General features: G+C 24.3%; 1 protein-coding gene and 1 long non-coding RNA gene across 6 annotated transcripts in view; one reads left to right on the forward strand and one right to left on the reverse strand.

Moving 5' to 3' along the window:
- Positions 1-25,104, forward strand: part of LOC127290958 (rho guanine nucleotide exchange factor 10-like protein) — a 49,440-nt gene extending 24,336 nt beyond the window's left edge. For 3 of the 5 annotated variants that reach the window (XM_051319820.1, XM_051319821.1, XM_051319823.1), the window contains 10 exons: positions 11,380-11,593; positions 11,892-12,126; positions 14,260-14,442; positions 16,103-16,399; positions 16,855-16,947; positions 17,361-17,585; positions 17,833-17,994; positions 18,110-18,316; positions 18,923-19,237; positions 22,430-25,104. In XM_051319820.1, the coding sequence (XP_051175777.1) occupies positions 11,380-11,593; positions 11,892-12,126; positions 14,260-14,442; positions 16,103-16,399; positions 16,855-16,947; positions 17,361-17,585; positions 17,833-17,994; positions 18,110-18,316; positions 18,923-19,237; positions 22,430-24,742 (4,244 nt within the window). In that variant the 3' untranslated portion in view covers positions 24,743-25,104. Of the gene's footprint in view, positions 1-2,503; positions 2,834-11,379; positions 11,594-11,891; positions 12,127-14,259; positions 14,443-16,102; positions 16,400-16,854; positions 16,948-17,360; positions 17,586-17,832; positions 17,995-18,109; positions 18,317-18,922; positions 19,238-22,429 lie in introns of those variants that run through there. The other 2 variants (XM_051319822.1, XM_051319824.1) reach the window with 2 other exon arrangements.
- On the reverse strand, positions 2,394-6,415 carry LOC127290959 (uncharacterized). Its single transcript, XR_007844516.1, has 2 exons — positions 4,346-6,415; positions 2,394-2,510 (listed from the first exon to the last, which is right to left on the reverse strand). It is a non-coding gene; the product is annotated as an uncharacterized LOC127290959 (long non-coding RNA).
- Positions 25,105-25,498: the final 394 nt, after the last annotated feature.

A 25,498-nucleotide genomic window follows, 5' to 3' on the forward strand; every position in this document is an offset into this window, starting at 1 on the left:
AAACCCGAAAATCCCAGAGAAACGAAATTCAGGTGAATTAAGTGAATTTAAAATTTTTTTGCCCGCCATATTGGATCCGACATTTTGAATTTTGAAAATCCAACATTGAATTCGTAATCACCGACCACGAAAACCCCCAAGTAACAAAATTCAGGTAAATTTAGTGATTTTAAAATTTTTTCGTCCGCCATATTGGATCCGCCATTTTGAATTTTGAAAATCCAACAACGGATTCGAAATCAGCGACCTTGAAAAACCCCGAGTAGTAAGAATCCAGCAAATTTAATGAATTTTACATTTTTTCTAGCGCCATATTGGATCCGCCATTTTGAATTTTGAAAATCCGATGCCAAATTCGTAATCAGCGACCCCGAAAACCCCTGAGTAACAAGTTTCAAATGAATTGGTTAAACTTTGTTAAAATCATCCGATATTTTGATTTTTTTATGATCCATCAATCGATTTGTATTCGGTTATTACGAAAACACCCGAGTCAAATGATTTCCAAGAAAAATGCAAATCGATTGATGGATCTTCAAAAATCAAAAATGTCGAACGATTTTTATAAAGTATAGCCAATTTGCTTAAAACTTGTCACTCGGGGGTTTTTTGGGTCGCTGATTATGAATCTGGCATCGGATTTTCAAAATTAAAAATGGCGGATCCAATATGGCGTTAGAAAAAAATGTAAAATTGATTAAATTCGCTTGAAACTTGTTACTCGGGGGTTTTTAGAGTCGCTGAATACGAATTTCAGATTAGTTTTACGAAATTCAAAATGGCGGATCCAGTATAGTAAAAAAAAATATTTTCAAAATTGATAAAAATCATCATTTGGGGAAAATTTTTTCAAAACTTATCGGATTTGCTTGAAAATTGTAACCCGTGGGTTTTTGGGGTCACTGATTACGAATCAGACAACAGTTTTCGAAAATTCAAAATGTCGAATCCAATATGGCGGATAAATTTTTCGAAAATTGATCGGATTTGCTTGAAACTTGTTACACGGGGATTTTTGGGGTCGCTGATTACGAATTGGATGTTAGTTTTTTAAAATTCAAAATGGCGGATCCAATATGGCACTAGAAAAAATGTAAAATTGTTTAAATTCGCTGAAAACTCGTGTCTTGGGGGTTTTTGAGGTCGCTGATTACGAATTTGATGTTTGTTTTTCAAAATTCAAAATGGCGGATCCAATATGGCACTAGAAAAAATGTAAAATTGTTTATATTCGCTTGAAACTCGTTACTCGGGGGTTTTTGGGGTCGCTGATTACGAATTTGATGTTAGTTTTTTAAAATTAAAAATGGCGGATCCAATATGGCGGACTTTTTTTGCATATTTCGTTAATTTCGCTTAAAACTTGTTACTCGGGGGTTTTTGGGGTCGCTGATTACGAATTTAATGTTAGTTTTTTAAAATTGAAAAATGCGGATCCAATATGGCGGACTTTTTTTTGCATATTTCGTCAATTTCGCATAAAACTTGTTACTCGGGGGTTTTTGGGGTCTCTGATTACGAATTTGATGTTAGTTTTTCAAAACTCAAAATGGCGGATTCAATATGGCACTAGAAAAAATGTAAAATTGTTTAAATTCGCCTGTAACTTGTTACTGGAGGGGTTTTTGGGGTCGTTTATAATGAATTTTGATATTAAAAATATAAAAAAATTTAGCCCAAGGAAGCTATAATTTTTTTCTTACATTTGTTTACGTTACGTAATAATTATAATTAAAATTATTAATTATAATTGTTATTATTATAGAAAATAAATTTTAAAAAAATTTTAATTTAAAATTTAAACGAAATTAATAACTAAAAAATTATTATTATTATTATTATTATTATTATTATTATTATTATTATTATTAACTGAATAACTATTTCAAACTATAAATAAAAAAGTATCACATCTGTCGATTTTCATTATCTCACTGTAATGTCAATTAAAAATTCTTTTATATAAAAAAAATAAATAAATAAATAAATTTTCGCCCCTATCGAAATTTATATATTTTGTCCCTTTTGTTATTCTTTTTTTTCCACATATATCGCGCAGCCTCTTATAATAGGATGACATAACTTTTTTTTAAACCATGCAATGTTTGTCAGTCTGATCGTGCGTATGCATATATATATATATATATATATATATACACTCGTAAAAAGAATCATAGTAGGCGTACGTTTTGCTCTCCTCGTGTGGGCAGTTGGTGCAACGAGAAAGAGTCGCGGAGTAACTTGAAGAGAGAGAATAGTGTCGATCGTGTTGCCTGACCAAGCAGGTCGCTTTGTTGTCTCTTTTTTTTTATCTTTCACTCTCTCCCCCTCTCTCTCACACACTCTCGTATTTATTTTTTTTTTATTTATTTTTATTTGCACTCTCTTTTCTCTCTCTCTCTCTCTCTCTCTCTCTCTCTCTCTCTCTCTCTTGCCGATATGGGTGAAAAAAAATCGCCGCCAGTTCAAAAATGTCCTGTGAAGTTTAAAGTTGTGTGCACCTTTTTTTTCTGAAAATAATTTTAATAATTAAAACAAAAAATAATTTTTTACGAAACCAAAGAATTAAAATAAAATAAATTTGTGTTTGTGTGTGTGTGTATTGGAAATAATTACACCTTTGCGAATCATGCGCAATTTTTAAGGACAAATTTGTGACGTTTTTTTTTTTTTTTTTTCATACTGACAAAAGTGTTGTGAATCATTTTAAAGGTCAACGAGATTGAAATTTTTTTTTTTTTTTCTTTTTTTTTAAAGTGAGATTAAATTCGCATCTGGACCAAATGGTTTTATTTTTTACAATGTAAAATTGGAGGAATATAATTGGAAAAAGGTAAATTTTTAATTGAGGCGATTTTATGGAATTTTCATATGGAATTATTTTTTTAAAAAAAATTTTATCTTCATTAAAATTTAAAAAATGTTAATTACAAAAAATTGTTAATTAAATTATTAATTAAAAAACGTGAATTAAATTAAAAAATAAATACGAGTGTCAAAAATAAATAAATAATTCAAAAGTGGTAATTTTTTTTCGGCAATTTTTATATTATTTGGAATTATTAAAAAAAAAAAAAATTATTTAAATTATATTATTAAAAAAGGTTAATTAAATTATGTATATTTTTATTTATTTACTATATTTTGTCCCTTTTAGGTGAAAAATAAAAATTTTTTTATTAATTTTCAAAAAAAAATTTTTTTTTCCAATTACAAAATTCAGACAGAGAAACTTTTTTTTTTTTAGTGCGCAAAAAAAATTTTTCTCTCGAAACAAATCAAATTTTTGTTTTCTGCTAAACACTTTTATTTTTAAACAAAATCAAAAAATTTTTTTTTTTTTTTAATAGAAATTTTTATTCGCAACAAAATTTAGTTAATCCAAACAAAATTTTAATTTTAAACAAATATATAACTGTTAAGAAATTTTTTTTTTTTGTATTTTTAATTTATTTAAATAAAAATTATATTTGGTTTTAAATAAACAAAATTTTGTCAGTATACATAATTTTTTTTTCTCTTCAAATTTTTTGCAAAATTGTCAAATTTAAAAAAAAAAATTTATTTATTTTTGCAATTTACGTGAAATTTTGAATAAAAAGTGTCTTTTTTTTTTCTTCTTTTGCAAATTACATTTTTATGTATAATGGGCGTGAATGTACGATAATTTTTTTTTTTATGTTTTTCTTTTTATTTCTGTTTTTTTTATTCATTTTCGAGGGACACAAGTGAGTCGAGATTTGTTTTCTTTGTTTAGATTAGTTCCTAAGTCCAAAGGTCTTAAGTATGTGTGAGTGTGAGCAATAAGAAAATTGTGATTTTCTTTGTTTGATGAAAAAAAAGAGTTATTTTTCTTTTTTTTTTAAATTTTATTTCCAAAAAAAGGGGAAAAAATTTTTTTTTTAATTAAAAAATTTGTTAATTTTTTTTCACTGTACTTTACAAAATTAATTATTATCAAAACAAAAGATGCCCAAAAGAATTATAAACTATATTCTTTAAATTTGAATTTTTTAAATAAATAAAAATAAAATAAATAAAATAATAAAAATATATTTTGTTTATTTAATAAAATATTATTTAATTTATTATTCATAAATAATAATATATTATTATTATTATAAAATATATAGGTAATAGTAAAATAATAATAATAATAATAATAAATAATTTAATTAAAAAAATATCAAACTTTTTTTTTGGTTTATTTTTATTTATTTTTATTAATTATTTATTGATTAAATAAAGTAATAATAAAAATAATGATAAATTGTCATTTGGACCCGATTGAAGTGAGAGAATATATTAAATGCAATTCTTGAGAAGACGATAATATCAGATTTACTTGGTATCAGCGTGTTTTTGCAGTCTAGCGAATGCAGCATTTCCTCTCGTCAATGGCACCCGCGCAAACACACCACACAGCGCCACCAATACATTATATGATAATTGTCACGATTATGTCTCTATATATATATATAAAGTGACGAGGGAATTAATTACCACGTAAATGCGTCACTTATTATAGTTGCGACTCTTTAAAAAGAGTAAAAATAAAAATTAAAAAAAGAAGCTCTTGATTATGTAGTTTTTTACATACACACACACACACGAGAGAGAGAGAGAGAGAAAAAAATTTTTATTTAGAGAAGAGGATATAATGCGCGTTTAAAAAAGAAACGATTGCCAACCTAAATGGCTCACACGCTACGAACCCCAACTATGTTCTATAAAACACTTTGATCTCGTTGAGGTCGTTGCCAAAGAGTACTTCCCCCTTTGAGATTCGTGATTATCACACAGTCACCGGCTCCAATGACCTCTCAATTTTATTCGCATTATTATTTCTTTTTTTTTCTTTCATTCAAAATATAATTTTTCATTGAGATAATTTGGAAAAAAAAAAAATTTACATACTGTAAATAATAATTTTTTTTTGGAAAATTGGAAAAATTTTGAAATTTGACCAAAATTGGGCAAAGTTGGCCAAAATTGGTCGAAATTGGTCGAAATTGGTCAAACATTAATAAAAGATCAATAAAAATCAAGATTTATAAAAAGAAGTGGTAGAATTAGAAAAAAAAACAATTTTACGTTTTGATTTTGATAAAAAAAGACCTATTTTTGGCCAATTTTTGATGTAGAAATTTATCGAATTTGAACAAATTCTGATTATTTATATTTAAAATAAAGTTTTTATTGCAAAAAAACAATTTTACATATTTTAATAAGCGATTTTTTGGAAACTTTTTAAAATTTGTCCAAAATTGGGCAAAGTTGGTCAAAATTGATCGAGATTGGTCGAAATTGGTCGAAATTTGTCAAACATTAAGAAAAGATCAATAAAAATCAAGATTCATAAAAAAAAGAGGTAGAATTGGAAAAAAAAACAATCTTACACTTTAATTTTGATAAAAAGATAAAAAAAAAAATAATAATTTTTTTTGGAAAATTGGAAAAATTTTGAAATTTGCCCAAAATTGGGCAAAGTTGGTCAAAATTGGTCGAAATTGGTCAAACATTAAGAAAAGATCAATAAAAATCAAATTTATAAAAAGAAGAGGTAGAATTGAAAAAAAAAACAATTTTACGCTTTGATTTTGATAAAAAAAGACCTATTTTTGGCCAATTTTTGATGTAGAAATTTATCGAATTTGAACAAATTCTAATTATTTATATTCAAAATAAAGTTTTTACTGCAAAAAAATAATTTTACATATTTTAATTAGCGATTTTTTGGAAACTTTTTAAAATTTGTCCAAAATTGGGCAAAGTTGGTCAAAATTGGTCAATATAGGGCAAATATTAAGAAAAGATCAATAGAAATCGTGATTAATAAAAAGAAGACGTAGAATTAGGAAGAAAAGCAAATATAAACATTGATTTTTATAAAGAAGACCTATTTTGAACAATTTTTTTTTGTCGGAATTGATCAAATTTGGACAAAATCAGATTAATTATGTACAAAATATAGTTTTTATTGCAAAAAATAAATTTTACATATTGTTAATAGCGATTTTTTCGAAACTTTTCGAAATTTGACCAAATTGGGCAAAAATGGACAAATTTGGGCAAACATAAATAAAGAAACAATAAACAGAAAGATTTACAAATAGAACAGAAAGAATTGAATAAAAAAAAACAATTTAATACTTTTGATTTTTGTAAAAAAGACCTATTTTGGTCAATTTTTGATGTTGGAATTAATTGAAATTGCACAAATTAAAAAATGGTATTTTTCAAATATAATTTTTATTGTATAAAAAGTTTTTACATATTTTAAATAACTATTTTTTGGAGAATTTTTTTTAATTTGTCCTGAATTTGGGCAAAGTTGGTCAAAATTGGTCAAAAATTGGGCAAATATTAAGAAAGGAACAATAATAAGTGTCGATTGTTTATAAAAAAAATTAAGGTAAAATAAAAGATACAATTTTATACTTTAATTTTTATAAAAAGATCTATTTTGGACAATTTTTAATGTTTGAATTTGACTAAAACTGGACAAATTCAATTTTGATTCTGCTTGACATATATTTTTCATTGCAAAAAATTAATTTTGTATGTTATAAATGACGATGTTTATGGGAATTTTTGAAATTTGACCAAAATTGGACGAATTTGGACAAAATAGGGCAAGAATAGCTAAAAGTGGTCAAAGATTAAAAAGGAATAATAAAAACATGATTAACAAAAGAAAAGTTAAAATAATAGAAAAAAAAATCAGTTTTACATTTTTATTTTATAAAAAGAGACCTATTTTGGACAATTTTTTATGTTCAAATTGACCAAAATTGGACAAATTTAATTTTATTCAAAATATATTTTGCATTGCAATAAAACTAATTATTGAAAATAGATATTTTTTTTGAACATTTTTGAAATTTGACCAAAATTGGACAAATTGGGACAAAATAGGACAAGAAACTGGATAAATTTAACAATATAATTTAAAAAATGTTTCATTAAGACGAATAAATTAAGAACTAAATTACACATACTGAAAAAAACGAATTTGGTGGAATATTTTTGAAGTTTGACCGTAATTGGACAAAGTTGGGCAAAGTAGGTCAAAAATGACCAAAATTGGGCTAAGGTTACAAAAGAGCACTGAAAACAAAGTTTATAAAAAGAGTGTAGAATTGAAGAAAAATTCAATTTTACAAATTTTTATTTTTATAAAAAAAGACCTATTTAGGACAATTTTTAATGTTGAAACTGATCAAAAATAGAAAAAGCTACTTTTTCCCAATATCATAACCTCAAAAATTACTTACATTAAAAAAAAAAAATTAAAAAAAAAAAAAAAATTTTTTATTTTCTTTTCTCTCTCTCTTGCTCTCCAAATAAGTCATTGAACCTTAAAAAAAAAAGAAAATCAAAATCATTTTTGTATCGTTATGAGTGTTTGCCAATCGATATATCACCTCTAAATGTTTTCTTTTTTCCTTCTTAACAAACTGTAAAGAAGGAAGCCAGTATAGATTAAATTATAAAACGTTACAAGGACAGAGAGTTTCTTGCACCATAAGAAAAAAAAAGATAGAAAACACACAACAGAGTGTGTTTTGTGTGAGAGAGAGAGAAAGAAAAAAAAATGAAAGAGAGATACAAGAATCGTTTCTTTCTTTCTCTCTCACTCTCTTGTCATCGTAAGTCAATATATTTTAGCCTCGGAATCTCAAAAAGATTCGAGGCCAGAGAAAAAAAAAATTGGTTAAGTTACCTCGACACGAATCATCATCCATAATCCTTTTTTTATTTTTCCTCTCTCGCCTACTGGATAATACAAGACGAATTCCAGATCTTCATTTTTGTTTAGACATGATGAACTTTATTATTAGTCTTTTCCAAACTTGAGACCTCAAAATATAACGTTTGAATAAATAAATCCCAACATCGTATCGGGGAGTTATTGTATTGGTGTGTGTGTGTGTGTGTAAAAAAAATACCAACACATTTTATAAGGTCAAAGTCAATGTTTCGTTATGAGAAATTCAAAAATAGGGGAAGAAGGAAAAAAGAAAATTAGTTTCAAATTATAATATAATAATTGGTTTTAGTTTTACTGAGCAATTTTACGATTTTATATGACACTATTGCGCATTTTTACAAGGTATAGAACTTATTGTGCATGCGTAAATTACTACTGCGCATCCAAACATTCATTATAGATGTATTGCGCATGCGTATATACTTTACAAATCTACTGCGCATGCGTATTTACATCACAAAGCTACTGCGCATTCTAACAAGCATTACAGATCTACTACGCATGCGTATATGCATGATAAAGCTAGTGCGCATGTAAACATGCATTATAGATGTACTGCGCATGCAAACAAACATTACAGATCTATTGCGCATGCGTAGATGCATTATAGATAAACTGCGCATGCGCATATCCACCACAAAACTAATGCGCATATAAACAAGCATTATAGATCTATTGCGCATGCGTATTTACATTACAAAGCTGCTGCGCATTCTAACAAGCACTACAAATCTACTACGCATGCGTATATGCATGATAAAGCTACTGCGCATGTAAACATGCATTATAGATCTACTGCGCATAGAAATATGCAATTATAGATGTACTGCGCATGCAAACAAACATTACAGATCTATTGCGCATGCGTAGATGCATTATAGATGAACTGCGCATGCGCATATCCATCACAAAACTAATGCGCATATAAACAAGTATTATAGATCTACTGCGCATGTAAACAAGCTTTGTAGATATACTGCGCATGCGTATATGTTTCACAAAATTACTGCGCATAAAAAATATGCATCATAGATGTACTGCGCATGCAAAAAAGGATTATAGATTTACTGCGCATGCGTATATGTACAAAAAAGCTACTGCGCATCTGTTTAAGACTCATAATATTACTGCGCATGCGTAACATAATCTATAATTTTTCTGCACAGTAAAAAAAATATTTTTTAAAAAAAATTTACCATTTAAAAAACAAGTTTTGTAAATAAATTAATTAATTTATTTATTATTGCAAAAAAAAAATTTTTTTTAAATGGAAATAAATAAAATTGTGTAATTTTCTTTTTCTTTTTGTAAAAAAAATAAATTAAAAAAAAAAAAAAGAACAAAAAAAATTCTCCGAAAATAGTTGAGAGGGGTTTTGCTGATATGGAAATTAGTCAAACAAATTATGCGAACAATGTCCCATCATTTCCTTTCGAAAGCGGAAGTGGGAGAGATTAATTATGGACCGAGAAGATACTCGACATCCGGAAATATCAATGAGTCTATTACTTTGCGGTTTTATTCATATTATTATTATTATTATTATTATTATTATTATTATTATTATTATTATATATTATATATATATATATATATATATATATATATATATATATATATATATATATATATATATATATATATATATATATATTGGTATTTGTTGAGATGAAAAATTATATATTTATATTTTTGTTTTTTTATAAATGCAAAAAAATGACCAAATGTTATACATATATATATGCAATTATAAATGTTGTGTTGATACTCGTAACCTAGTCGTTGAGATGTCATGAACGACCCACGCGAGCTGGATCTACATACATAGTTTTAAAATTCTTTAAAGCCGGTTGCGCCAGCTTTTTCTAGTTATCTCATATATACTAAAGCAGTTTGTCTTCTATGGCCTTATGTCCGGAACAAATTGTCTAAAAAAAAATCACACACACACACACACACATAAACAATATTGCGAATAAATTTACAAAACCAGAGTTTCGTCATTCCACACACGATTGTGATTATTGTTTATTATTTCACGTTACATTATTATTTATCTATATTATTCTCGCATTTTTCTCAGAATTATTTTCGTTTATTTTATTTTATTTTTAATCTTACTAGTAATTTTTTTTTATTTTCCAGTATAATTTTAGTTTGATCAATTTTTTGGTCATTTTAGGTCTAACATGAATTTTGTGAAATTTCGAAACATTTTTCATCTACTAGTTTGCCCAAATTTAGGTCAATTTAGGTCTCGAGGTAGTTTGCCCTTTTTTGGTCATTTTAGGTCTCACGCGAGTTCGTTTGAATTTAAGACTTTTTCGATATCTTATGAAAATTTTTCCAATATTGGTCATTTTCCATATTTTATACATTTGCCCACATTTAGGTCATTTTAGATATCGAGTTAATTTGCCCAATTTTTGGTCAATTTAGGTAAAAAACGAATTTTGTGAAAATTTGGAATATTTTTGATTTGCCCAAATTTAGGTCAATTTAGGTCTTAAGGTAGTTTGCCCTATTTTTGGTAATTTTTGGCCTTACTTTTCCTTGTTTGGATTTAGGACTTTTTTGGTCTTCTAAAAGTTTGTCCAATATTAGTCATTTTCCATATTTTAATATTTCGACCTATATAAGGTCAATTTTGGTCTCGAGTGAGTTATACCAATTTTGGTAATTTTTGGTCTAAAGAAATTTTTATTACATTTCGTCATTTATGATATTTTAAAATTTTGCCCAAATTTGGGTCATTTTAGGTCTCCAGTAAGTTTCCTCCCTTTGGTATTTTTTGGTCTCACGCTACTTCTTTTATATCCAGGTCATTTTCGGACTTATTAAAATTTGTCTAATGTTTGTCACTTTTCATATTTTTTAATTTTGACCTAAAGTCAATTCAGGTCTCTACTTTATTAACCCAATTTTAGTTATTTTTGGAATAATTTTTTTTGTTTAAATTTAGACATTCATTATATTTTATAAATTTGCACAAAATTTGGTCAATTTAGGTCTTGAGGAAGTTTATCCTTTTTTGGTGATTTTTGGTGTCATGTGTGTTTACTCAATTGTGATAATTTTTTCATATTCTAAAAATTTGCCCCAAAATTCGAGTTATTTTTGGTGAAAATTACGTTTGCCCAAATTAAGGTCATTTTCAAATTAACTTTTCTAATATCAAGTTTGGGCAAATATATTAAAAATGTTTGATAATTTTTGTATTCTATGACTTTGCAAAATTTTAGGTCAATTTAGGTCATTTCGGTTTTAAAAAAACGTTTGTCCAATTTCGGTCATTTTCTGTCCAACCAGTGTTTATCTAAAGATGATTTGAAATTTACAAATTTTGCATAATTTTTTTTTCTCCAAATGATTTTCTCCAATTTTGGGTCATTTTTGGTCGCATTTGTGTGTTGCCCAAATTTTTGGTCATTTCAAAAATGACATTTTCAAAAATTTATTTCATAATACCAAAAAGTTTTTAATTTTTAATGATTTTTTCTAATTTTAAGACTGAAAAATTTGTGTTTGTCCATTTTTTAGGTCATAAAGACCTTTTTTGAAAATTAAATTTTTGACCATCCTCCTTTTTTTTGGAATTTTTGCAGACGAACCAAGGTCGAGGTGTCGATCATGGGATGACGTGGGACCAATTGCAATGGACACTGTCAGTCAACATAGTAGACATCAACGTCTTCCAATGGAGCCAATTGGATCCAATACGTCGACGCGATCAGCGAGGAGCGAAGATTCCTGGTGCTCAGCATCCGATCACGATCTTTCCTCTGACGAGGAAAGTGAAAAAAGTAGTGTCAGTATTAAGTGAGTATATTAAAAAAAAAATTTTACTTCGTATTTTTTATTAATTTAATTTTTATATTTAATGCAATTTTTATTTAAAATTTTTGAAATTAGTTTAGAAAAAATTTTTTTATTTTTTTTTCTAAAACTAAAAAATTTGATAAAATAATTTTTCATAATTTTTAGAAACTACCAATTTTTTTTAAATTTTATTAATTTAAAAAAATTGGTTTTTTAAAAAAAAAAGAAAAAAGTAATAAATTTTTTTAAATATGTTTTTATTATTTAATAAAAATATATATATATTTTTTTTTTAAAGGAGCAATTGTCAATTGAGAAATACAATTCATAAAGCGCGAACGCTTTGCGATAAATGGCGATCACAAAATATGCGGATTAGTAGTCCGGAATCATTGGAGCCATGCAGTCAGGGAAGAATTTTAAGATGGTTCAGCATTCGAAGAGGATCGCCACATCAATATGATGTCGATACATCGGACACGGTCTCGTTAACGAGTCCCGTGAAACCACCTCAGATGCCTCAACTTTGTGAGGTAAATTTTTTTTTATTTTTAATCAAAAAAAATTAATAATAATTAGATATATTTTGAAAAAAATTTCCCTTTTTTTAAACTATTTTTTGAATTTTTTATTGTAAAAGAACATTTTTTTTTTTATCTAAAATTAATAATTATATTACGTTATTTACAAAAGATTGGCAAAAAAATTTTTTTTTTGAGCTGAAAACGGCCAATGGCCGCCATTTTTCCTCACCTCGTGACTTTTTTCTTTAATAAAAATTGCAAAAATAATTTTTTCTCTTTGATTCTTGGATTTATTGAAGCTATACGATGGCAAGAATCGATTTGTAAAAAACATTTTTAAATTTTACAAAATTTTGGAAAATTCTAACCTATTTGAGTATATTTTTGGGATTAAATTTTTTGAAAAAAAAGAAACACTAAAAAATATTCTTGACATTGTCTAGGAGATATTGATTAAAATTTTACATCACTATGTTTCTATGATTCGTTTTTATACGCAAAAAAAGTCTCGAGGTTGAAAGAGAAAATTTCCGCCATTTTTCCTCACCTCACGACTTTTTTCTTTAATAAAAATTGCAAAATTAATTATTTCTCGTTAATTTTTGGATAAATTAAATCTATTAAATGGCAAGAATCGATTTGTAAGAACAATTTTTAAATTTTACAAAATTTTGGAAAATTCTAACCTCTTACGTATATTTTTTGGAGAATAATATTTAGAATAAACATTAGTTAAAATTATTATTGCCATTGAATGGTAGACATTTGTTAAAATTTTGCATCTTTCTGCTTTTTGTACGATTGGTTTTTATGATCAAAATAAAGTCTCGAGATTGTAACGGACAAATGGTCGCCATTTTTCCTAACCTCGTGACTTTTTTCTTTAACAAAAAATGCAAAAATAATTCTTTCTCTTTTAATCTTCGATTAATTGAATCTAGACGATGGCAAGAATCGATTTATAAAAACAATTTTCAAAATTTTACAAAATTAAAAAAAACTAACCTCTTACGTATATTTTTGGGAATAATATTTAGAAAAAAAAAAACCACTAAGGAATAACATTCTTGCCATTGAGTAGTAAACATTCGTTAAAATTTTACTTTTCTATGTTTTTACGATTGATATTTATTTGCAAATAAATTCTCGAGGTGGAAGGGGAAATTTCCGCCATTTTTCCTCACCTCAAGACTTTTTTCTTTAATAAAAATTACAAAATTAATTTTTGTTCCATTGAATCTTGAATTAATTGAATCTATTCGGTGGCAAGAATCGATTAAAAAAACAATTTTTATATTTTACAAAATTTTGGAAAAAAAACTAACCTCTTACATATATTTTTAGGAATAATATTTAGAAAAAAATACATAACTATGAAAAAATATTCTTGCCATTGAGTAGTAAACATTTGTTAAAATTTTACTTTTCTTTGTTTTTACGATTGATATTTATTCGCAAATAAATTCCCGAGGTGGAAAGGGAAATTTCCGACATTTTTCTTCATCTCGCGACTTTTTTCTTTAATAAAAATTGCAAAATTAATTATTTCTCGTTGATTTTTGGATAAATTGAATCTATTAAATGGCAAGAATCGATTTGTAAGAATAATTTTTAAATTTTACGAAATTTTGGAAAATTCTAACCTCTTACCTATATTTTTAGGAATAATATTTAGAAAAAAAATAACACTAAGAAATAATATTCTTGCCATTGAGTAGTAAAAAATTGGTTAAAATTTTACATTTCTATGTTTTTACCATTGGTATTTATTCGCAAAAAATTTCTCGAGATGGAAAGTGAAATTTCCGCCATTTTTCCTCACTTCGCGACTTTTTTCTTTAATAAAAATTGCAAAATTAATTTTTTCTCATCAATTCTTGGATTAATTGAATCTATTCGATGGCACAAGTAGATTTTTGTAAAATTAATTTTTGTACAAATTATTTTTTTTCAAAAAAACTAACTTTTTCGTTATTTTTTTTTATTGTTATTATTTTTATTAATATTATTATTAATTATAAGGTATTATTATTTTATTATTATTATTATTATTATTATTATTATTAATTATTATTATTTTATTATTGGGTATTTTTTTTTGTATTTTTATTTATTATTATTTTGATTTTTTTTTTTTCCTAGGTGGAAGAAGAAAGTGGAGCATTAGGACAATTTCAAACAATTCAACAACGACGACAAGTTCCACCTTCTTTGCCACCTGCGCCTTCGAATTTAACGGCGCAACAATTAAAACGCCGATATATTATCGCAGCGATTGTTCACTCAGAGAATAGTTATGTTTCCACTTTACAAAGGCTCGTTAATGTAAGTATTTATTCTTTTTTTTTTTTTTTTTGTTTTTGAAAAAAATTTAATTCTATTTTTCTTCATTTTTTTTTTTTATTCATCAAAAACTGTAGCCAATTTTCTTTTATTTTGCAAAAAATTCAATTTAAAATTATTCAAATTTTATCTTTCTTTTCTTTTTTTTTCATTTTAGTTCTCTATGAAAAAATTTTTTTTTTCATTCATCAAAAATTGTAGCCAATTTTCTCTTATTTTGCAAGAATTTCAAATTTAATTTAATATTAAATTATTTTTTTTGTTTCTTTTTTTTTTAATTTAAATTATCAAATTTCAAAATTAGCAAAATAACAAGAAAATATTTATCTGATATTAATTTTCATTCAAAAATTGTATCTGATTTTTTTTTTAATTATTTGGAGAATTTTTAATTTGAAATAATTAATTTTTCCTCTTTTCTTTATTTTTCATTTTCATTTTTCAAATTTCAAAACTCGAGCAAAATAATAGAAAAAAAAATAGAATAGTAGAAACAGAAAAAGTATAAATAGTTTTACTTTTTGGAATTGAATTTAAAAAATATAAATTTTCCTTTTTTGTTTTCGAATTGAATTTTTATTATATTATATCAATTATTTTAAAACTATTTTTCAATTAAAAATTTTATGAAATTCAATAATTGTTTAAAATTAAAAAAAAAAGAATACAAAAAAAAAATTACTAAAAATTTAAATTAAAAAGTAATTTAAAATTCAATTATTTTTAAAAATTTCAATTTAATTATTTCTGAAATTTAAAACTCTTCCAAAATTCAATTTTATATTTATATTTATATATTTATATTTTATATTTATTTATATAAAATTTTATTTATTTAAAAAATTGAAATTTTCCTTTTATTTTTAGAATTGAATAAAAACAAAACAAAAAAAAAAATACAAAAATTTTTAGTTTTATTTTTGGAATTAAAAAATACAAAGTTTCTTTTTGTTTTGGAATTAAATTTAAAAAATACAAATTTTCCTTTTTGTTTTTAGAATTTAATTCTATTTTTCTTCATTTTTTTTTACTCATTCATCAAAAATTGTAGCCAATTTTCTTTTATTTTGCACAAAAAAAAAAAAATTTAATTTAAAATTATTCAAATTTTTCTTTTTTTTTCATTTTAGTTTTCTATGAAAAAATTTTTTTTTTCATTCATCAAAAATTATAGCCAATTTTTTCTTATTTTGCAAGAATTTCAAATTTAATTTAATAATTAATAATTAATAATTTATTTTCTACTACTTAAATAAATAAATAAATAAATATTAATTTTTTTTTTTTTTTAATTTAAATTTTCAAATTTCAAAACTAGCAAAATAACAAGAAAATATTTATCTGATATTAATTTTCATTCAAAAATTGTATCTGATTTTTTTTTTTTAATTATTTGGAGAATTTTTAATTTGAAATAATTAATTTTTCCTTTTCTTTATTTTTAATTTTCATTTTTCAAATTTCAAAACTGGAGCAAAATAATATAAAAAAAAAAAAACTAGAATAGTAGAAACAGAAAAAGTATAAATAGTTTTACGTTTTGGAATTAAATTTAAAAAATATAAATTTTGTTTTCGAATTTAATTTTTATTATACAATTTTTTTATTGTGAATTTTAATTTTTCTGTTTTTTGCATTTTAGGATTACAAAAAACCATTGGAAGTGTCGTCGCCGCCAATTTTAAGTCAATCAAAGATAGCGACATTGTTTCATCGACTTCCTGAGATTCTCCAATGCCACACCTTATTTCGCATTGCGTTAGCTGAATGCGTAAGATCATGGGACAAAGACGAGAAACTTGGCGATGTTTTTGTTGCAAGTTTCAGTAAAGCAATTGTCCTTGATATTTATAGTGATTTTATCAATAATTTCTCAGTGGCAATGGATCTCGCTAAACAAGAATCAAAACGAAAGACTGCACTCGCCGATTTTTTCAAGGCACGTGTCTCTCTCTCTCTCTCTCATCTAATCGAAAAAAAAAAATAATAATTCAAATCTTTTTCAAAAATTTTGCAAATTTCTAAAATTTCAAATTTTCAAAGCATTATAATTCTTTTTGTACAAAATTTATAAATTTACTTCTTCAAAAAAAAAAGTATTTAAATTTTAACAAAATTTGTTTATTTTGTTTTATTTATATTGTATTTATATTTTTTTTTGTATTTTTTAAAAATATTTTTTGGTATTTTTTTTTCTATTTTTTATGTCTATGAATTGAATTGAAATTAAAATAATAATATGAATTAAAAATTAAAAAAGAAAAAATATTTACATTTTTCAAGGAATAATAAAAATTTTTGTAAACGTTTTTTAAAAGAAAAAAAAATATTTTTTATTTATAAACAAACGAAGGAATTTATAATTTTCTAAAAATTTTTTTTTTTTTTTTTCAGGTGAAACAAATTAGCGCTCACGACAGATTATCATTTTTTGGACTGATGGTGAAACCGGTTCAAAGGTTTCCGCAATTTATTCTATTTTTACAAGTAAGTTTGATTTTTTTTTTGTGGAAAATTTTCTTACTTGAGAAACAGATTTCTATAAAATATGAGATAAAAATATTTATAAATTTAGGAAAAAAATAAATTAAATTTTGTGGATAATAAAAATTCAATTTTCTTTTTTTTTTTTTTTTTAGTAAATAAAATAAATTTTGTAACTAATAGAAAATTCAATTTTCTTTTTTATTAGTATATAAAGTAAATTTTTGTGAATAATTAAATTAAAAAAAAAATTTTTTTTTTTTTTAAATAAAATTCTAGTAAATGGTAAATTTTATTAATTAAATAAAACATTTTTTTTAAATCAAATTCTAGTAAATGGTAAATATTAATTAAATTATTAAATGGGGGATAAAAAAGAAACTTAATTATTGATTTTTTTTTTTTTTTTTTGCAAGGACTTATTGAAACACACACCACATGGACATCACGATAGAATGTCATTACAATTGGCTTTAACGCAACTCGAGAGTTTAGCGGAAATGTTAAACGAGAGAAAACGAGAGGCCGAACAATTTCAAGCATTCAAAGAGATGCTTCGACAAGTGTCGGGAAAATTGTCACATCGACCACTTTCATCGTCATCCAGGTACCTGATTAGAGAAGACGACGTCACTCAATTGGTAAGTTAGCAAAAAAAAAAAAAAAAAAAAAACAAATATATTTGAAACAACAAAAAAAAAATTAATCATTATAGTAAAGAAGAAATTTTTTTTTTTGAAATTTTCTCTCAAACCCATTGTTGTCCCATTTTTATATTTATTATAGTTTAATGAAAAAAATCTTTGCTTTTCAATGAGAAAAAAAAAACAAACAATTTTTCAGTGGCAAAAAAAGGGATAGAAAATAAAATAATAAATTTATTTTCAGGAATTCAATCAAAATGGAATGATTACAAAATCAAAGAGAAGACGTCTTCTTTTATTAAATGATTTGGTTGTCTGCGTTTCCGTGGCGTCACGTGCCACGGAGGATTTTTCCGGAAACGAAAGACTAACACTGAAATGGACGCATCCTGTGTCAGAAGTTGAGGTAACTTTTTTTTTTTTTTTTACATCTATATATTCTTTATAAATTATATTTTTAATATAATATTTTTTTTTTGATTACCTCATAAAATATAATTAAAATTTGTTTTTTCTTGCAGATTCAAGACACAAGTGCGTCGCCAACGCTCAGTCGATTATTAACAGCGGGTCTTAATAAAGGAAATAGTCTTCGATCTGATAGAAGTGGCGAAAGCGGTCAACTTGGCGCTGATAGTCTTTGCGCTGAGATGAATGATCTTATGCACGATTATGAAGTTATGTCAAGAATCAATGATTTGATCGCTCAACTTAAAGGAAATTACGATGTAACAATTTTTTTTCTTTTAATTTCATTAATTTTCTCTATTTAAATTTATTGAAATATTATTTATTTCCCGTCTTTTTTATTATAGAGAATTTTATTTTAATTTTAACAAAATTCTCTCATTCAATCGAATTTCAATTAATTTCAACAAAATTCTCATTCAATCAAATTTCAAATTAATTTAACAAAATTCTTTCATTCAATCGAAATTTATTTGATTCGAATTTTTAATTTACAAAAATTCCAATTGATCGAATTTTTAATTTGTAATTTTTGTCAATTTGAAAAATTCGTCAATCAAATAAAATTCAATTGAATGAGAATTCTGTTAAATTAGAATTTAATTAAATTAAAATTCTTTTTAAATAATAAGTCATTGAAAAAAAAAAAAAAAAAATTCTGTGAAACAAAAATTCGATGGCTAAAAATTTAAGTTAAGTAAAAATTCATATAAAAATGAAATTTTGTGAAAATTTAATTTTGAAAAATTGAAAAAAAAACGTTTATGGAATAATTATTTGTAATTAAAAAATATGAAATTTTAATTATAATTATTATAATTAAATTATAATCAAAAAAAAAATAAAATTTTTTTCATATTCCCCAGGGAATGACATTGGACACAACGAAACAACTTCTTCAATCAATTCAATCGTCAATTCAACAAAAAGATGAAGTAATGATTTGGGCCGACAGTTGTTGTCTTCAATTAATGACAAAACAGGGACAAATGTATACATTTCAAACTGATAATCCACTAGTGAAAAAAGATTGGATCACCGAATTGAGACTCGCTCAATTGGCGCTCGATCCAAATAATTCGCCATCATGGGAAGTGCCTGAGCAAGAACAAAGACCATCGACAAAAATGCCTCTATTTGTCAGTTCACAGCTTGTTTATCAATCGCAACATCAAACCGAAGTGAGTAACAAAATAAATATAATTTATTTTTTTGTAATTACATTTTTAGGATTTTTTTTTCTTTTTTTTTTTTTTTTTGATTTCTTTTCCTGTTGTAAAAAATTGACAAAATTTTAAAAGAAATTATAATTTTTTTTATTTTCTTTATTTCAGTTTTTTTTTTGTTTTCTTTATTTTAGTTTTTTTTTTTGAGCTTTATTTAAATTTCTTTTTAATTTTCTTTATTACCAAAAATTTTAATTTTAAAAAAACATTTAAAATTCAATTATTTTTCAAAATTTCAATTTAAAAACTTCTATTAATTTAATTATTTCTAAAATTTTTCATCTAAAACTTTTTTTTTTTTTGAAATTCAATTATTTTTTTTTTTTTTTTTTAATGATTTATTTATAATATTCTCTGGGAAAATTTCAATTATTTCCAAAAAAAAAAATTTTTTGAATTGTAACAATTCAAAAATTCAATTATTTTCCATAATTTTAATAAAATTCTTTACAAAATTTAAATTAATCTTAAATCCTTTTTTTTTTAATTAAAAAGTTTTTTATGCGAAATTTCAATAATTGTTAAATAATTTAATACTAAATTTGCAAATAAAATTATCAATAATTTTCATTCTCAAAATCACTTGCAAGTTCAATTATTATTTTTCACAAAATTTGAATTGTAAATTTTTTCGGAAAATTTTAATTATTTTCAAAATTTATTTCAATTTAATAACATATATATATGTAAAATTTAATTATTTCTAAAAATTTTTTCATCTAAAACATTTTGTTATTTAATAATTTAAAATATAAATTTTCTGAAATTCAATTATATTCAATAATTTCTATAATATTCTTTGAAAATTCAATTATTTTTCAAAAATTTAATTAGAATTTGTCGAAAACTTATTATTATTATTTTTTAAATCTAAATGAAAATTAGGCAAAAAATTTTTAATTGTAATTTGTCGAAAAATTTCAATTATTTTCCAAAAATTTTAATTTAATTTAGCAAAGAATTGAATTTTCAAAAATTTTAATAGAAATTAATAAAAATAAAAAAATTATTTAAAAAAAGGACAAAAATTAAATTATTTATTATCAATCAAAAATTTCGTTATTTTCTAAAAATTTCAATAAAGGTCTAAAAATTGAATTAATTTTTCAAAATTTTATATATAACTAGTCAAAATCTTTTTTTTAAAAAAAAAAAAAAAATTAGAAAATTAGTCAAAAATTAAATTTTTTAAAAATAATTTTTATAATATATTCTTCAAAAATTTAATTTTCTGAAAATATTTTTCAATTAAATATTTTGAAAATTTAATTTTTGTCTTTAATTTCTAATAAATTCTTCAGCAACTCAAAAATTACACAAAAATTTAAATTCAAAATCAAAATAAGTTAATTTATTTTCAAAAATTTTCAAAACTTCAATTATTTTTAATTCTGTAAAATTTAATTATTATTTAAATAAATAAATAAATTAATTAATTAATTCCTTCATATCTGAAATTTAAGAAAATCTTTTGAAATTCAATTATTTCTAACAAAAAAAAATTCAACAGTTCTTTTAAAATTCAATTATTTTTAATAATTTTAATCAATTTCATTTTAAATTTAATTATTTTAAAACTATTTTTCAATTAAAAATTTTATGAAATTCGAATAATTGTTTAAAATTAAAAAAAAAGAATACAAAAAAAAAATTACCCAAAAATTTAAATTAAAAAGTAATATAAAATTCAATTATTTTTAAAAATTTCCATTTAATTATTTTTAAAATTTAAAACTCTTCCAAAAATTCAATTATTTTTTTAATGATTTTTTATAATATTTTTCGAAAATTTTAATTATTTCCGGAAATTTGAAATATAACTATTCGAAAATTCAATTTTTTAACAAAATCTTTTGAAATTCAATTATTTTTCAAAAATTTGTAATTTTAAAAATTCAATTATTTAAAAAAAAGTTTCGAATAAAAACTCAAAAATTTGAATTTTTTGTAATTTTAAAAATTACTTTTCTTTTGGAATTGTATTTAAAAAAATACAATTTTTTCTTTTTGTTTTTAGAATTGCATCCAAATAATACAAATTTTTTTTTTCTTTTTGGAATTAAATCTAAAAAATACAAATTTTCATTTTGCTTTAGAGTTTAATTGAAAAAAAACAAAGTTTCATTTTGTTTTAGAATTGAATTAAAAAAATAATAAAATTTTTTTATTTGTCTTCAAATTGAAAGAGAAAAAATAAAAATTTTCGTTTCAATTTGGTTTGAATTTAAAAAATACAAATTTTTTTTTTTTCTTTTTGGAATTGAATCTAAAAAATACAAATTTTCATTTTGCTTTAGAGTTTAATTGAAAAAATACAAAGTTTCATTTTGTTTTTGAATTAAATTTAAAAAATTTGAAATTTTCCTTTTATTTTTAGAATTGAAAAAAAAAATACAAAAATTTTTAGTTTTAGTTTTGGAATTAAAAAATACAAATTTTAGGTTTCTTTTGGAATTTTTGAATTTAAAAAATAGAAATTTTAGATTTTTTTTACAATTTTAAATTTAAAAAATAAAAATTTTCGTTTCGTTTTGGTTAGATTTTAAAAAAATACAAATTTTTTTTTTTTTTCATTTTGTAATTGAATCTAAAAAATACAAATTTTCATTTTGCTTTGAAGTTTAATTGAAAAAATACAAAGTTTCATTTTGTTTTGAAATTAAATTTAAAAAATTGAAATTTTCCTTTTATTTTTAGAATTGAATAAAAAAATAAATAAATAAATTTTTAGTTTTAGTTTTGGAATTAAAAAATACAAAAATTTTTGTTTTATTTTTGGAATTAAAAAATACAAAATTTCGTTTTTATTTTGGAATTTTTATTTAAAAAATACCTACAAATTTTAGGTTTCATTTGGAATTTTTGAATTTAAAAAATAGAAATGTTACATTTTTTTTACAATTTTGAATTTAAAAAATAGAAATTTTTAGAATTGCATTTAAAAAAAAAAATACAAATATTTTCATTTTACTTTAATGTTGAATTTAAAAAATACAAAATTTCATTTTGAATTTTATTTAAAAAAGTTTTTAGCGAATTACATCCAAAAAAAAAAACTACAAAAATTTTCCTAATTTCCTTTCAAAATTAGAAAAATAACAAATAATTGTATTGAGATTAAAAAAAAAAAAAAAAAATCCTTTTCAGGTACGTTGCGGATGTTATTACACAACTCAAAATCCAAAACCAACCCGTCGACGTGGTCGTCATCAAAGTTATCTCTGGATATGCACCGGTGACGATATATCGAGTCACGTGACAATATTCAATCAATCAACAACCGCTTCAAATACATCACTAAAACAAATAGCAACATTTGATTTATTTGAAACTCCCGTGACAGCAATGGAATTTGTCAAAGGTTTACCAGGTGAGACATCCGGTTTAATAAGCGATACAATTTGGTTTGGCACTGATTCACGTAAATTATTCATTTATCATGCCAATGAACCTGAGAAACATGAGGAAATTGATAAATTCACCGTTAATGGCGCCGTAACACAAATAAAATATCATTATGACAATGTATTTGTTGCACTTGATAATGGTTCACTTTTAATGTTTCGTCGTAATTGTCATGGTAGTTGGGAATTACGTGAACCACTTGTTATTAAATTAGGTCCAAATAATGAGCCAACATCATGTTTAATGCCAATAAATTCATCTGTTTATGCGGCGTGCGGTAAAAAAGTTTGGGTTATTAATGCCCTAACTGGTGAATTGGGTAAAAATTTTTCTGTTCAACATGAACATGTTGGTAGTGTTAAATTAATGGCACATTCAGGCGTTGGTTTATGGTTGGCATTACGTAATTCAAGTACAGTTTGTTTATATCATACTGAGACATTTAAACATTTACAGGATATTAATATTGCCTCAAATGTTATGCGTGTTATTAAATTGCCAGAGAATCAAAATCAACAATATAAAAATTATCAAAATCATCAAAATCATATTGTCACAGTAACGGCATTAATGGCATGTAAAGGTCTTTTATGGGTTGGTACAAATTGTGGTATTAGTCTTACAATTCCATTGCCACGCCTCGAGGGCGTGCCAATAATTTCAGGGCGTGTTAATATTTCTTATCATGCACATTTTGGACCAATCACATTTTTACTTGCGATACCACAAATTCGTAATAATTGGACAAACGATGAGAATGAACAAAATTATCAATTAGAACAATTAGAACAAGAAGACATCGACGACGACGACGACGACGACGAAGAAGAAGAAGAAGAAATTGAAACAAATCAACAGAAAAAAAATAATTCTATAGTAAAATTACGTCATCAATTAGCTGAAAGTCCAGTAATGTTAAGACGTAAACGTGGTAAATTTAATGAATTTCGTGGTTCAAAAACATTACCACGTGGTTTAGGTAGTAGCGGTGGGAATTTTCTCTCTAATTCAACATCAAGTTCACAAAGTTCTGGTGAAAATTGTGATGTCTATGGTTTATATGGTGATTTAATGAATATTAAAGATTATGATACAGAAAATAATGGTGGTATTGATCCAATTTATGAAACATTAAGACGTAGTGATCCTGAATTGGCGGCAATACCAAATAAAGTAAGTACATTGGATCGTCGATTACAAATGAAAATAACACGTCCACGTTCATTGGATTTGTCAAATTGGTCAGTTGATTCACATGCAAGTTCATTGTATACAAGTTCAGGATCAGAGGAGAATTTAAGTTTAAAAACTGGTAAATTATCACGCAATAGCAGTACGGCGAGTCGTAATGGTCCCTATGATGGTAATAGAGAGTGGAAAAGAAGTGGAACCACGCCCAAGGAGGAGAAAACCACGCCTAGAAGTGAAGGCCACGCCCAAAGGGAGGAGAAAGCCACGCCTGCTTTGGATAAAACCACGCCTAGAAACGAAGGTCACGCCCCAAGGGAGGAGAAAGTAACGCCCAGAATTGAAGGCCACGCCCCAAGGGAGGAGAAAGTAACGCCCATTTTTGAAAAAACCACACCCCGAATTGAAGGTCACGCCCATAGGGAGGAGAAAACCACGCCTACTTTCGATAAAGTCACACCTAGAATCGAAGGCCACGCCCCAAGGGAGGAGAAAGTAACGCCCACTTTTGACAAGACCACGCCCAGTAGAAATGAAAAATCAATTACGAGAGTAGGAGGAGGAAAGGATCGTTTAAAGGAGGGAATGAGAGAAGGAGGCAGAGCAAGGGGAGGAGCGGAGGGTGGTGTGCCTACGGCAAAAAAAGTGGGTAATGAAAAGAAAAGTGGTAATAAAAAAATGCAAAAAACGCCAATTCAAGAACAACCAAAACGCACAGTGCTTACATTAATGGGTGGTCGTGGTTATGTTAATTGGCGGCAATTAAATACACAGACTGAAAAAAATCATAAACAAATGATTAATAATTATTCCAAGGATCCAAATAGTAATGACGCGCACATTGTACTATGGGAAATGAAATTGTGATTATGACTTTTTCTTTAATGAAAGGAAAAAAAAAATGAAAATAAATCCCTCCTCTCCATTATTTTTTTCTTTTTTTTTTTGGTAAATCGAAAATATACATGAAATTTTGAAAAAAAAATAAAATTTAAAATTACATTTGTCGAAAAAAAAAATTGCACTTTTGAAAATATTTTGACAAAAAAATCTAAAAAAAAATTCAAACTTCACACGAAAAAAACACACACAACAGAGAATTAAATTTCAGTCAAACCGGAAATAAAAAAAATTAAAAAATTTCAATTCGACAAAAAATTGAAAATTATCTTTTTTTTGGAAAATTTTCAATTTTTTTTCTATTTTATTTTATTTTATTTTTTTTTTTTTTTGAAAAAAATACAAATTGACAAATTTCTAAAAATTTTTGGAATTTCTTTAATTTTTTTTTTTTTTTTGTTATTCCTATAAATTTTAAAATAATAAACATTTTTTTACGGATAATACAAATTTAATTGCAGAGAATAATGAAAAATAAATTCAAAAATTTTTGTAAGTAGAAAAAATTTTTTTTCTTATATTTTACTTTTTTGGCATAAAATAAATAATTATTAGAAATAAAATAATAAAAATTTGATTTTTTTTGCCTTTGAAAAATTATCGACTAAAATAAAGAAAAATAGGAAATATTCTTGTTTTTTTTTTTTTTTTTTTTTGGTGAAAAATGTTTTTTTTTCTTAATTTTTAAATTTATTTTCTCTGAATAATAATAATAAAAAAAAA

This window comes from Leptopilina boulardi, unplaced genomic scaffold (assembly GCF_019393585.1).
Source record: "Leptopilina boulardi isolate dan_hultmark-lab unplaced genomic scaffold, ZJU_Lbou_2.1 LbouV2_97, whole genome shotgun sequence".
NCBI lineage: Eukaryota > Metazoa > Arthropoda > Insecta > Hymenoptera > Figitidae > Leptopilina > Leptopilina boulardi.